The sequence below is a fragment of the Poromitra crassiceps genome (assembly GCF_964638095.1).
Source record: "Poromitra crassiceps genome assembly, contig: HAP1_SCAFFOLD_356, whole genome shotgun sequence".
Taxonomy (NCBI): domain Eukaryota; kingdom Metazoa; phylum Chordata; class Actinopteri; order Beryciformes; family Melamphaidae; genus Poromitra; species Poromitra crassiceps.
Window position 1 is genome coordinate 22,188 of NW_028152048.1, and position 24,336 is coordinate 46,523.

Here is a 24,336-nt window from a genome sequence, read left to right on the forward strand (position 1 = left end):
GAAATGTGCAAAGTAGAGGCAAGAGACCCGCAAGGGCCTATACGAGGCCTCTACTTGTATAACATCATAAGTAGAAACAAAATCAGCAAGTATGATATCAAATTAAAAATCATGTATGCAGATAAGAGATATTATTGATTTAACAGGGTTTTTTTCATTCTTGATTTAAAAGTAGGCAAAAATGGAAGGTGAATGTTATGTGATTGTCTGGTTGGATATGAGTGGACATTAGAGTTCAATACAAAGAAGTTATGGAAGACAGTAGGTAAAAATGATTCTTGATGCATACATTTATACATGAAAACAGAAGTCTGATATACGTTTATATCGAAATATGACAGTACGTTTAGTTTCCTGAACAGAGGGGCATAGATGGCTCAAATCGATGAGATGGAGTGGGATCTACAGGGAAGTGTGGTGGCAATCCACTTACTCAGATTCTCACTACCAGGCTTTGTTGATGTCGCAGATCTGGGTCAAATGCGTATTATGCAAATAATAATTATTAGCATTTTGTTTTTACCTGCTTGGAAACCCGAAAGAAATGCCAACTTCTATTTGGCCAGGTCTCTGAACATGGAAATATCTGAATCCTGCAGCCAGCTTTCCTTGTGGTTGATCTCTGCAACTGTGCAAGATGTGGTCGAATGCATTGAATTTGAATCTGTGTGTACAATGACCCCTGTTATTGACACATCCTCCGTCCCTCTCCTTTCTCATCCCAGACTTATCCAAGTCAGAGGACCGGCAGAAACTTGCCAAGGTGCGCAGGGAGGAGAAGGCCAGATATCTGGGTAAGTCCAAGAGCCAGGAGGTGGGAGGACAAGTCCTTTTACATGTGAAGGGAGCGCCCCCTAGTGTTGGGGGTGAGAAGAGGTGGTTGTTTTGGGTTTGGGATTGTGTCAGCATCAGGTTTGGCTCTCAGTTCCATGACAGGTGGCTTGTTGCACATGTAGCACACACACTTGAAGATTGAAGGATAGTTGTGGCTTGTGAAATAGGCAAAACCAAGCCAATGTTTTACTAAAGACTGTTTATTTATTTTTTTATTTTTTTATTTATATACTATATATTTATTTTCTGCTTGCATGCTCAAATACTCACGAGCGGTTCCAAAGCAAGCGCTTATTGTGTGTTGTTTGTCGCTTTAGCTCACCGCAGCACTAAAATGTATGCTAACCCAACTTTAGTTATAAAAAAACCCCAAAGTCAGACAGATTCTGCGTACTGCCAAAAATCGAGCCAAAATCATCAATTTATTAACACAAATCAGTATGCCCCTTTTCTCCCCTTTTTTGTTTTGTGGTTGCACTTAAGTTTCTCGGCAAGATTTGTATTTCGATTTGGCCTAGAGTTTTTGTTCAGTTAATTTTTGGCAGTGTGTAGAATGCCTTTTAAGTGCCTTTTTAAATGCCTTTAAAACAATTCCCATGGCTGTGTTTTGCGTATCGTCGGTTGTGATGGCATCCCGCTGCTTGAGTGTTTCTTTGTTGAACACATGGCTGTCACGTGACACACTGTCACGTGACACACTGGCAGGGCGCACTGCTTTGCATGATTGACAGTTGCCTTTGTCTTCTCTCCCGCCCCCTCCCCTCTGCAGAAGAGCTCAGCCAGTTACAAGGTAAGCCACTTACCTATGTGTCTGTGGTGGTGGTGGTGAAGACCTTTCTCACTCATTCTGTTTGAGTTGGATGTATCAATCATACTGTACATCTGAGTAGTTTTAATTGTGTCACTCATATAATCATCTTAAAAAAATACATCGTTACTGTCTTCCTCTTTCCCACGAGGGATTATCATCATTTTTTTATTTTAACCTTTACTATCTCTGATTCACATTTAAGCCTTCTTAGATGTGTGTTTTATTATTCAACCAATTTGTTCTTCGCCAATTCCCCCCTTAACTGTCCCCGGTCGTTGCTCCACCCCCCTGTGCCGATCTGGGGGAGAGTAGTAGACTAGCACATGCTCCCTCTCCGATACATGTGAGGTCGCCCAGCCGCTTCGTGTCACCTGACAGCGAGGGGGTTTCACCAGCAGGACGTAGTAGCACGTGGGACGATCACGCTACCCCCCCCCCCCCCCCAGTTCCCCCCCCCCCTGACCAGAGGAGGCACAGACATTATTGGGTCTCGTGTGGCCGGACTTTGAACTTTGTGATTCCTCCTGACCCAACCGCAGCTCCACCACACCACTCCTTAGATTTCACATGTTAGAATCACACACCACAAAAAGACTCTGATTACAATCTTACCATGGAAATTAGAGGGTTTTAGAACCACCTCACGGCCACATTGATCTTTTGGCTCTGAATTTGCAACACGTTTGCTTTGCCAAATGAAAAGCAGACAGTCAAAAGGGTATATTTAGAGAAATGGGGAAAGCCGTGAATTCGCATAGCCTTGTTTAGATGCAACTGGACACCATTTTTGGTGTTGGGTTGGGTTGGGTTCACGATAACGATACGATACGATATTTCAACAATATTTTTTTGCGATCGATTTGTAAGTTGAGGGGGCATCCTCCACGCTAATTTGAGTCATTTCACCATTTTCATCCTCCGTGTCTGTAACGTCCCTCGTCTGTTCAAACAAAGCAATGAAAAGGAGAGCGAGCATGCAATCAGATGCAGATCAGTGCCACCATGTTCAGCTTCTTTTTCTCGCAATATGAGATTTCATCTCAACAATACATATTGTCACGTTTTGATATCGCGATATATTGTGGGACGATATATTGTGACATCCCTACTGATTTCTCTATTGTAAAACTCAACACAATCTTACTTGTACTTTCAGTAAATGCACAGTTGTTAATCCAACCATGTATTCAAGTGCAGTAAGATGAGGGCACCATGGATCAGTCTCATTGAGAGAGCAGTAAGGCCAGATGGTCTGGCCCTGATCTAATACCCTCATTCACACTTGGATAAGGATAAGATCCACCCAAAGCTTTTGTTTACAATATCATCTTGAAAGCCATCTTGGCTTGTGATAGAAGATCCCTACATTTCCTGATTCATATTCCAGCTCTCATTAAAATACTCCACATTGGGGGGGGGGCATGGTGGCGCAGTGGTAAGCGCTGTCACCTCACAGCTAGAAGGTCCTGGGTTCGATTCCCACCTGGGACGCTGTGAGCGCTGAAGGAATGCGCGCCCGTCCGCATGTCCTCGAGCGCCCACCGCCCGGGTGGGGTCGTCAAAAGGGCCTTTCTGTGTGGAGTTTGCATGTTCTCCCCGTGCCTCCCGGGGGTTTCCTTCATATAGGAGCCCCCTTCACCAAAACATGCAATATCCTGGTTGCTGATGTGGTTCCTCCTCTGGTATATAATAATAGCGTGAACCTCCCACGTGCTATGTCCTACCGGTGAAGCTTCCCCTGTCGGGTGAAAAGAAGCGGCTGGCTAACTGCCCATGTCTCGGAGGAAGCATGGAGCCAGTTTCGGCTCTCGCCAGATCGGCAGAGGGTGGAGCAGCAACCAGGATAAATAAATTAAAATTAGCACTAATGGGGGATAAAAATGGGATAATAAAATACAGTAAAATACTCCACATTGAAGCTTAGCTGACTTGTATGTTCAGTGATCTTTGAGAGCTGTGTGAGCACATAGAAGCTCCTCTCCTGGCCTGTCTGTCTGTCTGTGGTATATTCTGCATAATTAATATGATCAGGGTGGGACCACCACTCTAATGATTATTTACTGACCTTGCTGCAGAAAGCTCAGATGTGGTGGTGGTGTTCATGAAGATCAGTGTGACTACATCACTACATGAGAGCAGATGGCTGTTAGGGCTGTGAATCTTCACTGGCCTCACGATTCGATTACGATTCAGAGGGCTACGATTCGATTCGATTACGATTATCGATGCATCTCGATGCATCTTAAATCGATGCATCACTTTTTTTCCCCAATACATGATTTATTTTTCCTCTTTCTTTTTTCTCACTGTGTGGCTACTTTTAAAATAAAAGTGCATCTGGAATTGCATTGTATTATGATCCATAATTAAAATAAACGACTGCATGTACTTCCATTATGTTTTATTCGATTATTTAATTATTATTATTATTTTAACACATTCAGTGCCAGCGACGCCATATGGCGTCATTAGAAATTTACCGTAGAGTGCCAGCGACGCCAAATGGCGTCAATAACTCGAAATTTTTTTTTTGACGGGGGGGTGTCGATCTATGCCTCTTACATCGCCTCTTACAATATTCAGAGGTATTGAATGTGTCTAACCTATTTTACAGAACCCTTAGGTGGCGACAGCGCTCTCCAGATGAGAGAACGTGGAGTGAAACACACAGAAGAAGTCATTGGGGGGAAGGAAATCGCATCGCATCCGTCCGTATGCAGCGGCTTCATTGAAGCAACGTTTAGCTGTGCCCCTGCAGCAGCCAATCTGCTATCACAATTGAGCACCTCGGTGTCCGCTGCAACAGCCTCCGTGTCCGCTGCAACACATGATCAGCCGTGGATTTGTTATTATTCTCAACTCGAAGCATGGGAGCTGGTACACGCGGCTGTAAAAAAGCAGGATCTAGCGGACTTTTTCAGTGCTGAGCACAGGCAGAGAAAACAGCAGAGCAGAGAGACACTCCTCCCACAACGGGGGGGGGGGGGGGGGGGGGAGGAGGAGGGGGGGAGGTGGGCACGCAGAGCCAAGTACACAACACAGACCCAGACAGCAGGACAGGGTTGGCAAACGCAAGCCAGAATATCCGATGCCCACCAGCAGCAAAAGATCAGCAAGAAGCTGCAACCAGCAGCGCATGCAGGCGCCAGCGCTGCTGGTTTCAGCTAAAAATATTATTCTTCCAAACAAAATTCCCTTGCCTTCACTGTTTTATTGAAGGAAATTATTTTTGAGGTGTGACTACATCAGAAAATTAGCTTCAGAGTCAGTGATGTGCTTGAAATGTTTAATTTCACAAAAGGCTCATTATCTCAGCTCGTAGAAAAAAAGCTCTGTTTTTCGTTCAATCAAGCTATCTTCTCCGGCTCATAACTAAAGAACGGAAAATGGGATCAATAAACTTTTTTTTGCAGGTGATAGAAGAGAGTCTCATCGTTATTTGTGCGTGTTCAGTGTTTACATAGTAATTATTAAAGAAATTATATGACTGTTTTAAAATGCATTGCGGCCTATGTGGCACAGCAAGCAACCTTTTGCCCAAGGGCCGTGGCACTGAAAGTGTTAATAATGGATTTTTGACATTTGTGAATCGATGCAGAATCGTGCACGTCCGCATCGCGATGCATCTTATAATCGATTATTTTTGACACCCCTAGTGGGGCGTTAATGAAGATCAGTGTGACTACATCACTACATGAGAGCAGATGGTGAAGGACAATACTGAATGAGAATACTGACAATTGTGTACAAGTGCAAAGCGTTCTGCTGAATAACCTTGTCCTTAGTTTATTTGTTTATTTAAAAGGATCCCCATTAGCTGCCGCCAAAACGACCGCTAGTCTTCCTGGGGTCCAAACACAATACACAATACATTACAGCAATTGTAAACTGTAGACAGTAAAGTTCAGTAGTAAAATAACATAGTAAAAAAATAGTATACCCATGAAGCCAGTTTTCCAACATGGTCTGGAAAACGGTGACCATTTCAATACTGCGGTTGAAAGAGCCAAATTCAATCATGCAATCAGTGCGGGTCACACACTGTCACACAGTCAGTTTGCTTGGGAAGGGTGAGTGCAGCAGTCTCGTGAGTCGTTACTGTTTAGGTTCTTTGATGCAGCAGCAGAGCGGATGTGGAGGGAAAGTTATGGATGTGGAAAACAGTAAAGTATCTCAGCCAGCAAGCCTTAGTTTAAATGTTGCCTTTGTGGGCACTTGAGACTGTTTCCTCCTCCTCCTGCTCCTCCTGCTCTGATCACAACACAACATATCCTGAAACCAAGGGGCGGGTTTTCCTGCAAGTTCCCACTGCAGTGCTGCTGGTTTACTTACTTACTTACTAGCCCCTAAAGCTTTGTACCACTAGAAGTTCATGATGTGGCTTCTCTCAAATCAAACTGTCATTATTCCAAGCCGTCAAGCTGAGCTGAGCTTTACCCCGCTAGCCGGTAGGGGTGGGGGGGGAAATCGATACACAATAGTATCGTGATATTTTGCCTGACGATATTGTATCGATATTTGGACGCCAAGTATCGATATTGAAAAAAAAAAAAAAATTGCAGGCCATGCCAGGCCATATTTTCATTTTGTTTTAACAGTAACAGTTTTGTCATAACAGTAATTTACAAATTTCCCAGTTACTGAATGCTCTGCACAAGATGATTTTGTGCAAGTGAAGTGAAGTTGCATTGTTCAAAAACGACCTAAGTACAGTAGTCCACACACACATCCTGTAAGTAGACTGTAACAAACAGTTCAGTTTGTCAGGTGCATGCAACTATGACATGACTTTATGAAAGTTGTTGGTCTGTCTACTTGACAATGTTGCTGCAATAAAATGGTTGAAGTCAGATGTACAGACTGGAAAATTGTTCTTATATAAACCAGATGTTGACAAAGTTTTCCCCTTGGGGACATAATTTGCAGTTGAAAAAGTAAGAAATCGCAATATATCGAAATATCGCAATATTCAATATATCGCAATATTCAATATATCGCAATATCGGTGATATCGCAATACTATCGTATCGTGACTCAAGTATCGTTTTAGTATCGTATCGTGGGCATCTGGTGATTCCCACCCCTACTAGCCGGGCGCTTCTCGCTCATACTGAGCATTAGCGCCCGGCGAACGTCAACGCATTTCCCATCAAACAATCGTGCCGCTCTCACGTCTAGGTATAAAAACCAACCCTTACCTGAGCCAAACACGTGAAGTGAAGACGCTATCCGATGGCCAACATCCTCTTCTTTTAAATACATATAGGTGCCTCTTCCAAATTGTTGCATAAAATCCACTTTTCTGTCTTTGAAAAACCGAAAATGTAGGTGCAATACCATTTTGGAAGTGTGGGGGGCATTAGTGAGCATACAGTGAGTAAACAGTGAGTCGTTGTTCCGGGTTGCTCCAGTCCAGATGAATGATTTTCGGTTTTTCAAAGACAGAAAAGTGGATTTTATGCAATAATTTGGAAGAGGGCAACTATATGTATTTAAAAGAAGAGGATGTTGCGCATCGGATAGCGTCTTAACTTCACGTGTTTGGCTCAGGTAAGGGTTGGTTTTTATACCTAGACGTGAGAGCGTTTGTTGATTGTTTGATATTGTTTGATGGGAAATGCGTTGACGTTCGCCGGGCGCTAATGCTCAGTATGAGCGAGAAGCGCCCGGGCTAGCGGGGTAAAGCTGAGCTGAAATACACACTGCAGCCGGTGATACAAAGGGACATATGTCTTTGCTGCGAGGTGCTGGCATGCTGTGCCCTTCATATAACTCACTTTCTGTTCCCCTCTAAGATGAAAGCCAAGCTCTGTGCCTCCCAATAAATCTCCAGCGCCCCCCTGTGGCCATAATCTGATCACCACAACTCGTCTCGTTGCCTCGAGTGCTTTGGAGCAGCCAAAGCCAAGCCCCGCCTCCTGATTCCTCGTGGAGGTTTGACTTTGTAGCTGTAAAGAAATATGGTGGCTTGTGTGTGTACGCAGGGAGGCAGCTGCAGAAGCCTTCTTTATACCCTCTTTGAATGGCTCAGGGACCGGGAGACCATGACCATATATCAGAGTGCTGGCTCTATTGAAGCTGACGTGGAGGCTTGTGTCAGCTCAGAGCTACAGTAGCTGCTGTCTAACTTGGCATAATCCAGCATTCTGTGGAAAAGTCAAGTCATTGAATGGGTTTTTCTAAAGGAGGTCAAAGGCAACGCATTTCAAACGAGGCTTTAGATCTGAAGTGAACATCAGAGAGGCTTGGCTTTTTGGAGAATGCCATCAAGTTACATGACTTCAAAAAGGATTTTATTTGAATACCATCAACCAATCAAAATAAGCTTTTATATGTTTGGATTAGAGCCCGACCAATACTGGATTTGTGAGGCCGATACCGATATATATATATATATATATATATATATATATATATATATATATATTTTACCTTTATTTATACAGGGGGAGTCTCACTGAGAGCAATGCTCTCTTTTTCAGGAGTGCCCTGTTCACATTCACACACACATTCACACCTGGAAGCTGACCAGTACAACCACAGTCTGATCTGCTGGAGCAGTTGGGGTTAAGGGCCTTGCTCAAGGGCACCTCAGTGGTGGTAATGAGGGAGGGGCAAGCGCTGCCTTTTCACTTTCCCCACCCAGATTTATCCTGCCGGTCCCGGGGATTGAACCGACGACCTTCCGGTCACAAGCTCGCTTCTCTAACCATTGGGCCACTACTGCCCACTCCATTAGGGAGTAAAAAAATTCCGATATCGATATATCGGCCGATATTTTCTTTTTCTTTTTCTTCAGATTTTTTATCCAATTGTTATCCCCCATTAGTGCTAATTTTTTATTTATTTATCCTGGTTGCTGCTCCACCCTCTGCCGATCTGGGGACAGATATTCTTACATTATATATACCGGTACACATTATATTATATAATTTTTTTGCAATGATCCCTCAAATATCAAACACTTGCCAAATATATGAGTTGACATGAATTGAAATATGTAATGTAGGCAGGATATTTTACAGCTTATTAATAAGCTTTATTGTCCAAAATGACATCAATGCAATGAAACAGTAAACTTAACTGGGAATTTAATAATTATAAATAACTAGAAATACAAAAACACAATAGAACAAATAGTTAAGAAAAAATATCAAATATACACAACATGCTGTCTAAAACAAAACAAACTGGCAAAAATTGGCAATATCGGCCAAAATATCGTTAATATCGGCGAACCGATATATCGGTCGGGCTCTAGTTTGGATAGTGCCTTTCAACAGATACCACACACACTTTAGACTCAGAACTGATAAAGACCTCCTTTCAGAATGGATTATTGAAAGACGATGTGTACCAAGGATACTCTACCCATCTGGAGGGCATAGGAGGAGAGAGAGAGAGAGAGGGGGACTCCAATTTCCGGTATCCTCCCCACCATCTAACCCTCCTGTGGCCCTGTGTGTTCCCTCTTGCTCCTCCACAGCTAGTAAGAAGAGCCAGTGGCTGGAGAAGGAGGAGCGGGCGCGGCAGCTGAGGGAGCAGCAGCTGGACGAGCGGCGCCGGAAGCTGGAGGGGCAGCGGATCAAGGCGGAGAACCGCCGGGCCGCCCTGGAGGAGAGGCAGAAACACAAGCTGGACAAGAACAAAGTATGATCAGGATAAGAACAGAGGCTTGCGGGTGAAGTGTTTTAGTCCACAAATCTCCTAAACAATTGAAGTGGAGTCCAACATTCAAACATAAAACCCGCCAAAACAAAACATAAAATGTTTGCATGTCTTTGCACCTTTATTAAAGCAGCACTAAACCCCAAAACACTTTTTTTTCAACTTTTAACCAATATAATTGGTTAAAATGGTTCATGAATTACATTCTAATCTAACAAACCTATCAATTTAAAATTTGAGCACGTTACTGTGGAAACAATTAAGCTTAGCCCAAAATCACAAAACAGAATGAGGGGGTCCCCGGTATATTTTCTATCTTGTAAGGGGTCCTTGGCTGAAAAACATTTGAGAACCTCTGGAGTAGATAATGACTGAATTTTCATTTTTGTGTGAACCTAACCTTTAAATCAGTATTTCATCTGTACAGGAGGTCATGCAAATGTTCATCACACACTAGGCAGTTGAAATGACTGATTCCTCCTCCTCTCTGTTAAACCTTGTAGGAACGCTATGAGGCAGCCATCCAGAGGTCCACCAAGAAGACCTGGGCAGAGATCCGCCAGCAGAGGTGGTCCTGGGCCGGGGCCCTCAGCCAGAACTCCAGCCAGAAAGAAAGTGAGTGTACCTGTCCCAACAGGAACCCAGATACAGATCCTCACAAAACCATACTGTGGGAAAAGCATTCGTTCTTTGTCAACCGCCTCGCATAGTAATTCAGTCAATTCATGTCACTCACTTTGCCAGAATAAACACTGCAGAAATTGTCCATCTTAGCAAGCCGTTTGTTCTCATGTAGAGTCTTAAAATATATAACTCTAAAGCTGTGTTCACACCGAGATATTTATTTTTCTCTCTGTCGCTCGATTCAACTCTTTGGAATCGCTCTGTCGCTCTGTTTAAATCACTCATCAACAGGCACAATAATTGACGGACATCTGGGGGCTATAACGTTACGCAATGTCATGATATTTGTCCACTACGAGCCACCGTAGTTGTTTACAAGCTAAGCCTATCAGCGTGCTCCTAACGCGAGCTAGTACAGACTTCACTTCATGTCAGCTGTCAGCCTGTCAATCAGCTATCAATGCGGTTTGTTGCCACACAATAAACCAGCGGTTTGTTCCAAGCCAGTGTGATCCTTGACTCGCTCTCACACGGCAGCCAATCAGCGTTGAACAGCGAGCGACTGATGCCAGCGTAATTTCGCTCGAGTTGGGATATTTCATCTCGGGCGACGAGCGAATTTTCTCCCTATCGCTCTGTCTCTGTCGCTCGGACGCCCAGCGATTTTTCTCCCGGGCGAATATACGCTCAATCGCTCGTTTGCATTGACTTTGTATGTAAACTCGATGCCAGCGAAAAACTTTAATAGGTCGGTGTGAACGCAGCTAAACACATGAGATCTGGATACTGGGTGGAATAAGGAAAACCACTACACTCCAAGAAAAATGTCGTCGATTCAAGAAAATAGTTGAAAAAGTGTATTTGCACTGGAAACAAGTGGAAGGTCTCATGTTACTGGCAGATTTGTACACTTCTTTAAGAAATATATTTAAGACTGGATACAAGACAAAATGGCTTGTTAAGATATATTTTTGTTGACAGTGCAGTGTATATGAGCACTTTACTGGCTATACTCTACTACAGCTACAGGACGGACGATTCACGCACGTACGCATTATATATACACACGATTATAGGCGCCGTGGAATTTGTCCTCCACGTTTGGTTTGACCCATCCTGGCTCGTCCTTCCTCCAAGGGCTGGTCAGGAGCGGTGGGCAGCTGCAGTGAAGCCCCCCCCCGGAGATCAACTTCTTCTAACCGCTGCTGGTCAGACGACGATCTTCTGCATGTTTTTAGCGGGGGTCCATATTGATGTTATGGAGGAAACCCCAGAGGAGCACGGGGGGAACATGCAAACTCCACACAGAAAGGTTTTCCATGTCATTAGTGACTCTTGAACTTCAGTGCCATTAACCTGTCAAGTCCATTAGAAGAAGATCGTTTGAACGTCAATCAGCCTTCACACAGCTCCCCCGTTCCTTATAAGCTCCTCAAAGAGGCCATTTACACCTGTCACTAACACGGCACTTCTGTGATCAGATTGCAATCGGATAGGAGCTTGACCACATTAGCCTGATTTCATTTACGCCTGGCGTTAACATGCGTTTTGAGTGATCAGATTGCAATCTGATTGCAATCTGATCACCCAAAACGGGTGTCTTCTCAATCTACATACAGTACAGTTGCTGTATGTGGATTGAGCGGTCACATTGCATTTACACTTGTGTTCAATGTGGTCACAATCATGTATCTCTGACCACCTCCGGTGGTGGTTTGGCTGATCAGAACGCAATCTGTCTTCAATGTGTCTTGGGGGCATTTTTCACCTGCACTTTCAAATGGTCAAGCACTATCTGATCTGATTGCAATCTGCTCACAGAAAACACGTTAGTGCCAGGTGTAAATGGCCTGAGAGATAACAGCCGTATCTCTGATTGAACCACTCTGTGCTTAAAAATACACACTCAATCAGATGCATCATGGTTTGCTCTCTCATTGATGCTCTGATACACCAGTCCAAACTACTTGCAGAGGTTATTTGTTCTTTAGAGAGGTAAGGCTATCCTCTAGTATCTATAGTCATCAGAGCTATTCAACATTCTAACATTATTAAATAATGTTAAAATGTGCTAAACATGTACTCGTGGGGTTGGGCGGGAACAACATGCGACTCTTTCATCACCCAATGCACCATGTACTGTAGGTTGGTTTGAAGTAGGGATGTTCATCAATAATCGATAATCGATAATTGATCGTTGAGGAATGAATTCGATCACGTGGAATTTTTATTGATTATTATTATTATTATTTTATTTTTTTGCGGACTAGGTTTGGGTGGAATTCGTTCCTCCTCGCCCCACTCCATTGCACAGCCGACTAACGTGAGGTGGAGCTTCATATAGTCTCTAGTTTTCTGGCTGGGCACGGGCCTTTGTGCCAACAAAACTGTTTTAAACATGGGGAATTTACACCGGCATGCGCCGGGGACACAAACAAACGCACCCAGCGGTCTGCGGACCTCAGTGAGGCTCAGGCCTGTTGATTTGACTCTTGTGCTGTCAGCTAAGCTGGAAGACGCTGATTGCCTTACATCATGTAACCTGACATGTAACATGTTTGTTTACCTGGCCACAGCGCTAGTGTCTGATATTCTTACTACACAGCGGCATCGCCATTATAGCTGGCCGAGAACACGCAACGTTATTACCAGACCAGAGTAAAAACAAATATATATATTATTATTATTATTATTATTATTATTATTATTATTATTATTACGCTATCGATAATCGATAATTGATCGTTAATTTTCCCGAATTTTGATTATGGAAATTGTTCAAAATGAACATCCCTATTTTGAAGCATTGAAGTTAGGATGGGAGTTTATTTGAATGATACCAGATGTGAGGTGGACATCTGCTCCTTATTCTCCACAGCAATGTGAATGGCTTAGGTGTACATCATGCATTAATGCTGGGCTTGGCATAGGATGCTGGCAGTAATGCAGCCCTAAACACATTTGTACGTTTTTGGCTTCGCTTCTGTTTTTTGTTTCTTTCTGATGTGCATTAACTGTATTCAGTCCTAGTGCCCATCTTAGCTGACCACTTCCTCTGATGTTAGCTCGTCCAGACTGTTTGCCTCTTAAACATTACTTCAGGGTCATTAGTGGCCTGGACACATGGCCAGACGCTATCGACATTAGCCCCTGGACACGGCCAGACGCTATCGACCACACCACTGTGATGATGTATTCAGCCGCTTTAGTGCAGCCGTTGCAGTAAGCGGCAATCTATCGACCAGCAGCAAACAGAATGCGTTGGCCGTTAATGTTTAGTTGCTATTGATTAACATCCTGACTTGTCAACGGACTCTGAGATCAGAGTATGTGGTGCCTGGGTAGTGGGTAGTACTGTACAGTAGAACAGTGGTTTTCAACATAGGGTCCGGGGACCACCGGTGATCCTCGAGGGGGGTCCTACAGGGTCTCCAGCAAATTGATCAATCATCAAACGTCATTTACGAGAAGTTTACACATTTAGAGAATGTAGAAAATGACTGTTTTGATCATAGCTTCACTGTCATAGCTTCATCATCACTCTACCTACAATACACATAGTCGTGGAATTCTGGACAAAACTGTTAGTATAATAATACAATAAATATACAAATAAACAATACAAATATTCTCAGATTTGGGTCCGAGAGACAAACTCTCAATGGTGGACTGTCCAAATGGGGGTCCGTGGCACTAATGTGGCCACAATTAGGTGTCCTTATATGAAAAATGTTGAAGATCACTGCTCTAGGACTTGTGGGGAGGAGTGCAGCCTGATGGAGCTGTAGAACCTGTGGGGAGGAGCGCAGCCTGATGGAGCTGTAGAACCTGTGGGGAGGAGTGCAGCCTGATGAAGCTGTAGAACCTGTGGGGAGGAGCGCAGCCTGATGGAGCTGTAGAACCTGTGGGGAGGAGTGCAGCCTGATGAAGCTGTAGAACCTGTGGGGAGGAGCGCAGCCTGATGGAGCTGTAGAACCTGTGGGGAGGAGTGCAGCCTGATGAAGCTGTAGAACCTGTGGGGAGGAGCGCAGCCTGATGGAGCTGTAGAACCTGTGGGGAGGAGCGCAGCCTGATGGAGCTGTAGAACCTGTGGGGAGGAGCGCAGCCTGATGGAGCTGTAGAACCTGTGGGGAGGAGCGCAGCCTGATGAAGCTGTAGAACCTGTGAGGAGGAGCGCAGCCTGATGAAGCTGTAGAACCTGTGGGGAGGAGTGCAGCCTGATGGAGCTGTAGAACCTGTGGGGAGGAGCGCAGCCTGATGAAGCTGTAGAACCTGTGGGGAGGAGCGCAGCCTGATGAAGCTGTAGAACCTGTGGGGAGGAGTGCAGCCTGATGGAGCTGTAGAACCTGTGGGGAGGAGCGCAGCCTGATGGAGCTGTAGAACCTGTGGGGAGGAGCGCAGCCTGATGGAGCTGTAGAACCTGTGGGGAGGAGCGCAGCCTGATGGAGCTGTAGAACCTGTGGGGAGGAGCGCAGCCTGATGGAGCTGTAGAACCTGTGGGGAGGAGCGCAGCCTGATGGAGGCGTTGCTCGTGTCATGCCGTCCCACACGCTCGCAGCTCTAAATCCGAAGAGTCTTGAGTTCCGTGCTTATGTCCTTTAATCAGCGCTGCCATATGCCAAAGGGAATTATCGACGCTCAAATCAATCTCTCCCTTCCCTCCTCCCTCACCAGCTCGCCTGCTCGTCTGTCACATGATGAAAGTAAACGAGCATCAACAGGCTGCAGTGGACCAGCTGAGGGTTCAGGGAGTTTGTTTAGCAAAATGCTGCAGAGAGAGGAAGCGTCTTGGCCTCCTCCATAATACCTCCGTTACAGCGATGTCCTCTGAATCATGTCTGGTGGCATTTGGGGGGAAAGAACAGCTTGTTCACTTGATTGGAGCGTATTAAAGGGATATAGAACTGGCAATAGACACAAGGATTTCACATGGATGCAATCAAAATGCATGACAGTATTGTAGAGCCGACCGATACTGGATTTTTGAGGCCAATACCGATATTAGGGAGTAAAAAAATTCCGATATCTATATATCGGCCGATATTCTTATATTAATTATACACATTATATTACACAATGTTTTTGCAATGATCCCTCAAATATCAAACACTTGACAAAGATATGACTTGACATGACTTGAGATATGTAATGTAGGCAGGATATTTTACAGCTTATCAATCAACTTTATTGTCCAAAATGACAATTATAAATAACTAGAAATACAAAAACACAAATCGAACAAATATAAAATATAACTTGAATTAAGAAAAAAGATCAAATATACACAACATGTTGTCTATGACTTAAAAAATATAAAATAAAAAAATATCGGCATATGGGCCAACATATCGGCCGATACCGATATATCAGTTATCGGCCAATATCGGCCGATAATATCGGTGGACCGATATATCGGTCGGGCTCAACCTTGAACCGAATAATGCATTGCCTGCCAGCCTCTTTCCAATACTTGTTGGGTTGTTGTTTGGTGCAGTTATATCGATGTGGTATTTATTTATTTATTTATTTATTTATTTATTTATTTATTTATTTATTTTATTTATTATTTAGTTTTTGCTGAAGGTTCTTGAGTGTAGCCTTTTTTTATGTGCTGTGATTTGCATTGGTATTGTTTTGATTTTTTTTTGTAATCATTTTACTAGATTACATTTAGAGCTGGGTATTGGTTCAAATTTCAAGAATCGATTCGATTCCGATTCACAAGGTTCCGAATTGATTAATCCCGATTCGATTCCGATTCGATTAATTTCAATATCGATTTGGTTAGTGATACTAAAACATGTTTTTTGAGCTGTAACCTGACTTACATGACTGTCCAGTTATGTAACACAGGGGTTCCCAACCTTTTTTGCACCAAGGACCGGTAGATACATGGGGGAAAAAGTTGAGGACCGGTTGTCAATTTTAATGGTTTTAGTTACACATATATTTACTCACCAGGTGGTGACAAAGGGTAAATAACAGCCTTTTCATCTGTCAATAAAGACACTTTCACAATTATGCAGTGATTTGATTTCAGCCTATATCATTTCTAAAAGTAGATATTAATGATCAAACATTTCCATTTATGTAGCCTACAGTATTTGTTTTTGTTTCAACTACAAACATAAATAAACGTCAACTTGAAACTATGTTTCAACTACCACACAGCCTATAATATTATAGCCTATGTTTATTTTATTAAAAAAAAAAAAAAAATCGATCTCTGGACATTTGAATCGATATCAAAGGATTAAAATAAAAATCGATAAAAAATCGGAGAATCAATTTTTTTTTTTAACCCAGCCCTATTTATGAAGTACTTGTCTTCTACCATGGATGTCTGCCTGTGAAGTGAAGCACACGTGTTCATGTGCATATATGTTTGTGTTGTCATATATGCAGTCAGCCCACATGTATGGGCTTTATGTGACATTACAAGCATGCTGTTTATTGCTTGTGGCTGTGTGTGTGCAGTATGTGCGGGTGTATGCTTATAGGGGACGTATTTAACCGTGACACGCCACAGTAGTTCCCCCCCCCCTCTGCCTGTGAACCATGTGACCCGTGTGAACATCTGTGTTGGCGCTCTCTCGGCTTCTTTAGGCAGATGCTCAGTGTCGGCGGTCAACCTGCCCAAACATGTGGACTCGGTTATAAACAAGCGACTGTCCAAGTCCTCCGCCACCCTGTGGAACTCGCCCAGCAGAAGTAAGGCAACGTTCTGCCTCCTGTGCCCCTGTGTCAATCACCACGGAACCCCTTCCATCGTTTTCTGTTTATACTTATCTCCCCCTTCCTGTGTTTGGTGGTGGACCCCCGATTCATTTCCATCTTCCAAAAAGATTTTCTTTATTCTCCAGATTTTGCTTTGTGGCGGTGACGTTCGACCGGTTTCCTCTGTGTTTTGTTTTTCCCCAATCTCCTGCTCATATTTTATGAGTCTATGTCCTCTGCTCATATTTTGTTATTCTGCCTTTTTATTGTCTTTGGGTTGGTTCATTTTGTGGTGATGCTCATTTCATTCCTGATGTGTTTCTGTCGTAAATCGGGTCCTTCTTTTTACTCATTTGTGTCTTTGACGATGTCTTAAGTGCTTTATTGAGGCAATTTACACCTGGCGCTAACATGCGTTTTCTGTGATCAGATTGCAATCAGATTGTATTTGATCACTTCAGCCTGATTCCATTTACACCTGGCGTTAACATGCATTTTCTGCAATCTGATTTCAATCAGATTGCACAAATGGTTGTCCTCTCAATGCGCATAAAGTTGCTGTATCCAGATTGAGAGGACACATTGCATTTACACTTGTGTTCAATGTGTACACAATGCATCCCTGAGCACCTCCGGAGGGGGTTTGGCCGATCAGATTGCAATCCTTCTTCAATGCGTTTTGGGGGTGTTTACACCTGTACTTTCAAGTGATAAAACACAATCTGATTGCAATCTGATCACAGAAAACGCATGTTAGCGCCAGGTGTAAATGGCCTCAAAGATGAACAATTTCCTTACTTTTGTGATCGGCTCACATTCAGAGCTAACCACAAGTCAACCCTTCGTGCTTCAGGCGAGTGCAGCTGCAGTCTTCTTTTAGCAGGAAGTGAAATAGGTCATGATGTACTCTACAAAAAGTACCGTCAGGCACCAGGAAGTGAGTCAGCTTTTTATTTGTAGGACATAATACATTCTGAGCACTGACTGTTCCTCTGTGCTGCTGGAAAATATACACCTCCATCCAGACCTCCTCCTCGTGCCATCTTCTCTCCTCATCTTTTTTACTGCCTCTCTCCCTCTCTCTTCCTCTCTCTCTCTCCCTCCTTCTCCCTCCCTCTCTCTCCGTTTCTCTCTCTCCCTCTCTCTCTCCCTCCCTCTCTCTCCCTCTCCCTCCCTCTCTCTCCCTTTCTCTCTCTCTCTCCCTCCCTCTCCCTTTCTCTCTCTCCCTCTCTCTCCCTCTCCCTCTCCCTCTCTCTCTCTCCCTCTCTCTCTCTCCCTCTCCCTCCCTCTCTCTCCCTTTCTCTCTCTCCCTCCCTCTCTCTCCCTCTCCCTCCCTCTCTCTCTCTCTCTCTCTCTGTCCCTCTCCCTCCCTCTCTCTCTCTCTCTCTCTCTCTCCCTCCCTCTCCCTCCCTTTCTTGACATCCCTTACCTAGTCCCTCCCTTGTCAAAAATCCCTTGCCCCCCCCCGTACCTGTCCCATCTGCAGTGTTGGGGGTAACTCATTACAAAAGTAACATATTACATGTAATATATTACTTTTAGCAGTAACTCAGTAATATAACTTATTACTTATAGGATTTCAGTAATATTATACCAGTTACTTTGTCAAGTAACTCAAGTTACAAATTCAGTTACAGTATTTATTTTTTAATCAAAGTACATATTTAAATAAAGATACAATCATTTCCTTATCAGACTGTGTGTTTTTATGCATATAACCACTATATATGACAATAACAAAGGAAAAGAATAACATTTAGAATTTTGGGCGGTTTACACTGACTTCAAGGAGACTTGATTGACTGGTTCCGGGGCGGCGATGTCATTCTGCTGCTGCTGCTGTTTTGGTAAAAGTAATGCAAAAGTAGTGTAATAAGTAACGAGTTACTCTACACAGACAGTAATATTGTAAAGTAACTTATTACTTTCAAATGAAAGTAAATAGTAATAAGTAGTATATTACATTTTGAGAGTAACTTGCCCAACACTGCCCGTCTGTCCCGTCTCTGCTCCATGTGAACAGTCAGTGCAGGGTGTCAGCGCGCGCTGCATTTCTCCTCACTACACCTTCAAATCCAAAGTGGAAAGTTCTGACCCCAAATAAATGCTGATGAGGCTCTACAGAACAGTTAACTTCTCTACTTGTACGCTCGAGGCTACGGTTAAAAATAGTTGACTCGCTGTCTAGACGAGCATTTCAAATAATTCTGTCACTTGGGTGGGCCCAGTACAGCCCGAGGCTAGAGTCAACACATTTATCCAGTTCATTTTGTACCTTGCCAATGTCGCATATTAACCTATTTGGGTGTTATGAAGGTGTTTTTATGTAAATATATATATTTTTCTTTAGATGTAGGGAATTTAGGTGTCCTGAGTGTCTTTGTGGCTCGTCGACAAATTGACAGCTATGTTCTTTCTTCTTCTTCTTCTTCTTCTTTCCTCATCTGGTGATGAGTTCAAGATTTCAGCTCATCTTGAGTACTGTCTCCGCCGTGTGGACAATCAAGGGCACAACACCTCTGCACTGATTGATTTTTAATGCAAGTTCCTCTAATGTGGAGGCAGGTTTGGGACTAAATCTACTCGTAACAGAGCTGCCGGCGGGCGTTGCAATGTAAGCGCTATCTTTGAAGCTAATGGAAAATACTTATACAGCTTTGGGTTCTGCTTCTCCATCCCTGCAGTCCGAACCCTTGCACTCAGTCCATGGGAGAGCAGTATCGTGGACCGGCTGATGACGCCCACCCTGTCCTTCCTCGCACGCAGCCGCAGCGCCGCCAGTGTCCTCAGCAATGGCAAAGATGCCCGTGAGTAAAGTACACAAAACAATGGTCTCATGTAGAACCCTAACCGATATATCGGTCCACCGATATTGGCCGATAACCGATATATCGGTGTTGGCCGATATGCCGATATTTTTTTATTTTGTATTTTTTAAGTCATAGACAACATGTTATGTATATTTGATCTTTTTTCTTAATTCAAGTTATATTTTACATTTGTTCTATTTGTGTTTTTGTATTTCTAGTTATTTATAATTATTAAATCCCCAGTTCAGTTTACTGTTTCATTGCATTGACGTCATTTTGGACAATAAAGTGTATTGATAAGCTGTCAAATATCCTCCCTACATTACATTATCTCAAGTCATGTCAAGTCATATCTTTGTCAAGTGTTTGATATTTGAGGGATCATTGTGAAATAATTGTGTAATATAATGTGTATTGTATAATATAAGAATATCGGCCGATATATCGATATCGGATTTTTTTTTACTAACTAATATCGGTATCGGCATCGGCCTCCAAAATCCAGTATCGGTCCGGCTCTACTTATAAGGCTTAGCCACAGCACCCAAGCCATTTTGGGCACCACCTAAGCAAATTAATGTTGGTCCCCAGTGGACTACTTTAGCAAGTTTTGTCTTTGAGATTGTTGGGTGTTATCTATCTGCTCTGGCTTTTATAAATGTTTGTACATATGGTATTGATCCAAAATGATGTGAAATTGCTCTTTTCTTCTTATTTTTTTACGTAAAATTTTAAAACCTTCACCCACCCCGGCCTGCACCTAAACCCTCCAAAGAGCCAGGCAAAACCCTGCACGTGGTGTACTGTATGAAGATATTGTTTGTCTCTCTCCTCCCCCAGAATCCCCCCTGTGCCCCCGTTCGGCCTCGGCCAGCCCCCTGACGCTGTGCGCCCACCGGCCTCACCACCGCTGCTCCGACCGCTGGAGGGTGACGTCCAGCACGCCGGACATCACCCAGCGCCAGCACAGACGGAGCTCCACGCCCGTACGTCTACTCTGTCGCATTGCTTTTGTGTTTCTGCCCTGACACCAGATGTAACGTTTAACAAACTGCTCACTCAGAGCCAAGCCCAGTCACAATCCACCATTTTTCCATTAAAAAACAAAACACTAAAACGCTGTGTTAATGTAATACAGCTGCTTCTGTTGCTCCCTATGGGTCTGTCATTCACCTGGCATTGAATGAGAATGTAATGGTGATATTGTTGGACTTGAGAAACTATTTACAAGAGAGAAAAAGAGAGAGAGAGAAAAAAAGACATGTGGCTGTGACCAGAATCCTGCTTTCTTGCAGAGTTAGTGCTTTCTGTATAACAACTCATTATTTATTGTGCTGTATTTTCTTTCTTCGTTTCTTGTAGATGATCAGATGTAGATGTAGCTATGTGTATCTTCTATAGACAGATGTAGATGTAGCTATGTGTATCTTCTATAGACAGATGTAGATGTAGCTATGTGTATCTTCTATAGACAGATGTAGATGTAGCTATGTGTATCTTCTATAGACAGATGTAGATGTAGCTATGTGTATCTTCTATAGACAGATGTAGATGTAGCTATGTGTATCTTCTATAGACAGATGTAGATGTAGCTATGTGTATCTTCTATAGACAGATGTAGATGTAGCTATGTGTATCTTCTATAGACAGATGTAGATGTAGCTATGTGGATCTTCTATAGACAGATGTAGATGTAGCTATGTGTATCTTCTATAGACAGATGTAGATGTAGCTATGTGTATCTTCTATAGACAGATGTAGATGTAGCTATGTGTATCTTCTATAGACAGATGTAGATGTAGCTATGTGTATCTTCTATAGACAGATGTAGATGTAGCTATGTGTATCTTCTATAGACAGATGTAGATGTAGCTATGTGTATCTTCTATAGACAGATGTAGATGTAGCTATGTGTATCTTCTATAGACAGATGTAGATGTAGCTATGTGTATCTTCTATAGACAGATGTAGATGTAGCTACAGCATGTGTATCTTCTATAGACAGATGTAGATGTAGCTATGTGTATCTTCTATAGACAGATGTAGATGTAGCTATGTGTATCTTCTATAGACAGATGTAGATGTAGCTATGTGTATCTTCTATAGACAGATGTAGATGTAGCTACAGCATGTGTATCTTCTATAGACAGATGTAGATGTAGCTATGTGTATCTTCTATAGACAGATGTAGATGTAGCTATGTGTATCTTCTATAGACAGATGTAGATGTAGCTATGTGTATCTTCTATAGACAGATGTAGATGTAGCTATGTGTATCTTCTATAGACAGATGTAGATGTAGCTATGTGTATCTTCTATAAACAGATGTAGATGTAGCTATGTGTATCTTCTATAGACAGATGTAGATGTAGCTATGTGTATCTTCTATAGACAGATGTAGATGTAGCTACAGCATGTGTATCTTCTATAGACAGATGTAGATGTAGCTATGTGTATCTTCTATAGACAGATGTAGATGTAGCTATGTGTATCTTCTATAGACAGATGTAGATGTAGCTATGTGTATCTTCTATAGACAGATGTAGATGTAGCTATGTGTATCTTCTATAGACAGATGTAGATGTAGCTATGTGTATCTTCTATAGACAGATGTAGATGTAGCTATGTGTATCTTCTATAGACAGATGTAGATGTAGCTATGTGTATCTTCTATAGACAGATGTAGATGTAGCTATGTGTATCTTCTATAGACAGATGTAGATGTAGCTATGTGTATCTTCTATAGACAGATGTAGATGTAGCTATGTGTATCTTCTATAGACAGATGTAGATGTAGCTATGTGTATCTTCTATAGACAGATGTAGATGTAGCTATGTGTATCTTCTATAGACAGATGTAGATGTAGCTATGTGTATCTTCTATAGACAGATGTAGATGTAGCTATGTGTATCTTCTATAGACAGATGTAGATGTAGCTACAGCATGTGTATCTTCTATAGACAGATGTAGATGTAGCTATGTGTATCTTCTATAGACAGATGTAGATGTAGCTATGTGTATCTTCTATAGACAGATGTAGATGTAGCTATGTGTATCTTCTATAGACAGATGTAGATGTAGCTATGTGTATCTTCTATAGACAGATGTAGATGTAGCTATGTGTATCTTCTATAGACAGATGTAGATGTAGCTATGTGTATCTTCTATAGACAGATGTAGATGTAGCTATGTGTATCTTCTATAGACAGATGTAGATGTAGCTATGTGTATCTTCTATAGACAGATGTAGATGTAGCTATGTGTATCTTCTATAGACAGATGTAGATGTAGCTATGTGTATCTTCTATAGACAGATGTAGATGTAGCTATGTGTATCTTCTATAGACAGATGTAGATGTAGCTATGTGTATCTTCTATAGACAGATGTAGATGTAGCTATGTGTATCTTCTATAGACAGATGTAGATGTAGCTACAGCATGTGTATCTTCTATAGACAGATGTAGATGTAGCTATGTGTATCTTCTATAGACAGATGTAGATGTAGCTATGTGTATCTTCTATAGACAGATGTAGATGTAGCTATGTGTATCTTCTATAGACAGATGTAGATGTAGCTATGTGTATCTTCTATAGACAGATGTAGATGTAGCTATGTGTATCTTCTATAGACAGATGTAGATGTAGCTATGTGTATCTTCTATAGACAGATGTAGATGTAGCTATGTGTATCTTCTATAGACAGATGTAGATGTAGCTATGTGTATCTTCTATAGACAGATGTAGATGTAGCTATGTGTATCTTCTATAGACAGATGTAGATGTAGCTATGTGTATCTTCTATAGACAGATGTAGATGTAGCTATGTGTATCTTCTATAGACAGATGTAGATGTAGCTACAGCATGTGTATCTTCTATAGACAGATGTAGATGTAGCTATGTGTATCTTCTATAGACAGATGTAGATGTAGCTATGTGTATCTTCTATAGACAGATGTAGATGTAGCTATGTGTATCTTCTATAGACAGATGTAGATGTAGCTATGTGTATCTTCTATAGACAGATGTAGATGTAGCTATGTGTATCTTCTATAGACAGATGTAGATGTAGCTATGTGTATCTTCTATAGACAGATGTAGATGTAGCTATGTGTATCTTCTATAGACAGATGTAGATGTAGCTATGTGGATCTTCTATAGACAGATGTAGATGTAGCTACAGCATGTGTATCTTCTATAGACAGATGTAGATGTAGCTATGTGTATCTTCTATAGACAGATGTAGATGTAGCTACAGCATGTGTATCTTCTATAGACAGATGTAGATGTAGCTATGTGTATCTTCTATAGACAGATGTAGATGTAGCTATGTGTATCTTCTATAGACAGATGTAGATGTAGCTATGTGTATCTTCTATAGACAGATGTAGATGTAGCTATGTGTATCTTCTATAGACAGATGTAGATGTAGCTATGTGTATCTTCTATAGACAGATGTAGATGTAGCTATGTGTATCTTCTATAGACAGATGTAGATGTAGCTATGTGTATCTTCTAGACAGATGTAGATGTAGCTATGTGTATCTTCTATAGACAGATGTAGATGTAGCTATGTGTATCTTCTATAGACAGATGTAGATGTAGCTACAGCATGTGTAATGGTGACGGCATAGGGACGGCATTAGCTCGGGAGGTAGAGCAGGTCGGCCAATGACTCAAGGGTTGGCGGTTCGAATCCCGCTCCCTCCCAGCTGTTGTCGTTGTGTCCTTGGGCAAGACACTTAACCCTCATTGCCTCGTATGAATGGGTATGAATGTCTATGAATGTTGGTGGTGGTCGGAGGGGCCGTAGGCGCGAAATGGCTGCCACGCTTCCGTCAGTCTTCCCCAGGGCAGCTGTGGCTACATCAC

The 24,336-nt window shown here is 42.5% G+C and overlaps 1 protein-coding gene across 1 annotated transcript in view; it reads left to right on the forward strand.

Annotated features, from left to right (window-relative positions):
• map7d1a (MAP7 domain containing 1a) overlaps positions 1-24,336 on the forward strand; it is a 78,144-nt gene that overhangs the window by 17,636 nt on the left and 36,172 nt on the right. The window contains exons 2-8 of the mRNA XM_083663769.1: positions 726-794; positions 1,604-1,624; positions 9,132-9,295; positions 9,817-9,928; positions 16,544-16,648; positions 19,339-19,461; positions 20,305-20,450. Coding sequence (XP_083519895.1) covers positions 726-794; positions 1,604-1,624; positions 9,132-9,295; positions 9,817-9,928; positions 16,544-16,648; positions 19,339-19,461; positions 20,305-20,450 — 740 coding nt within the window. The remainder of the gene's footprint in view (positions 1-725; positions 795-1,603; positions 1,625-9,131; positions 9,296-9,816; positions 9,929-16,543; positions 16,649-19,338; positions 19,462-20,304; positions 20,451-24,336) is intronic.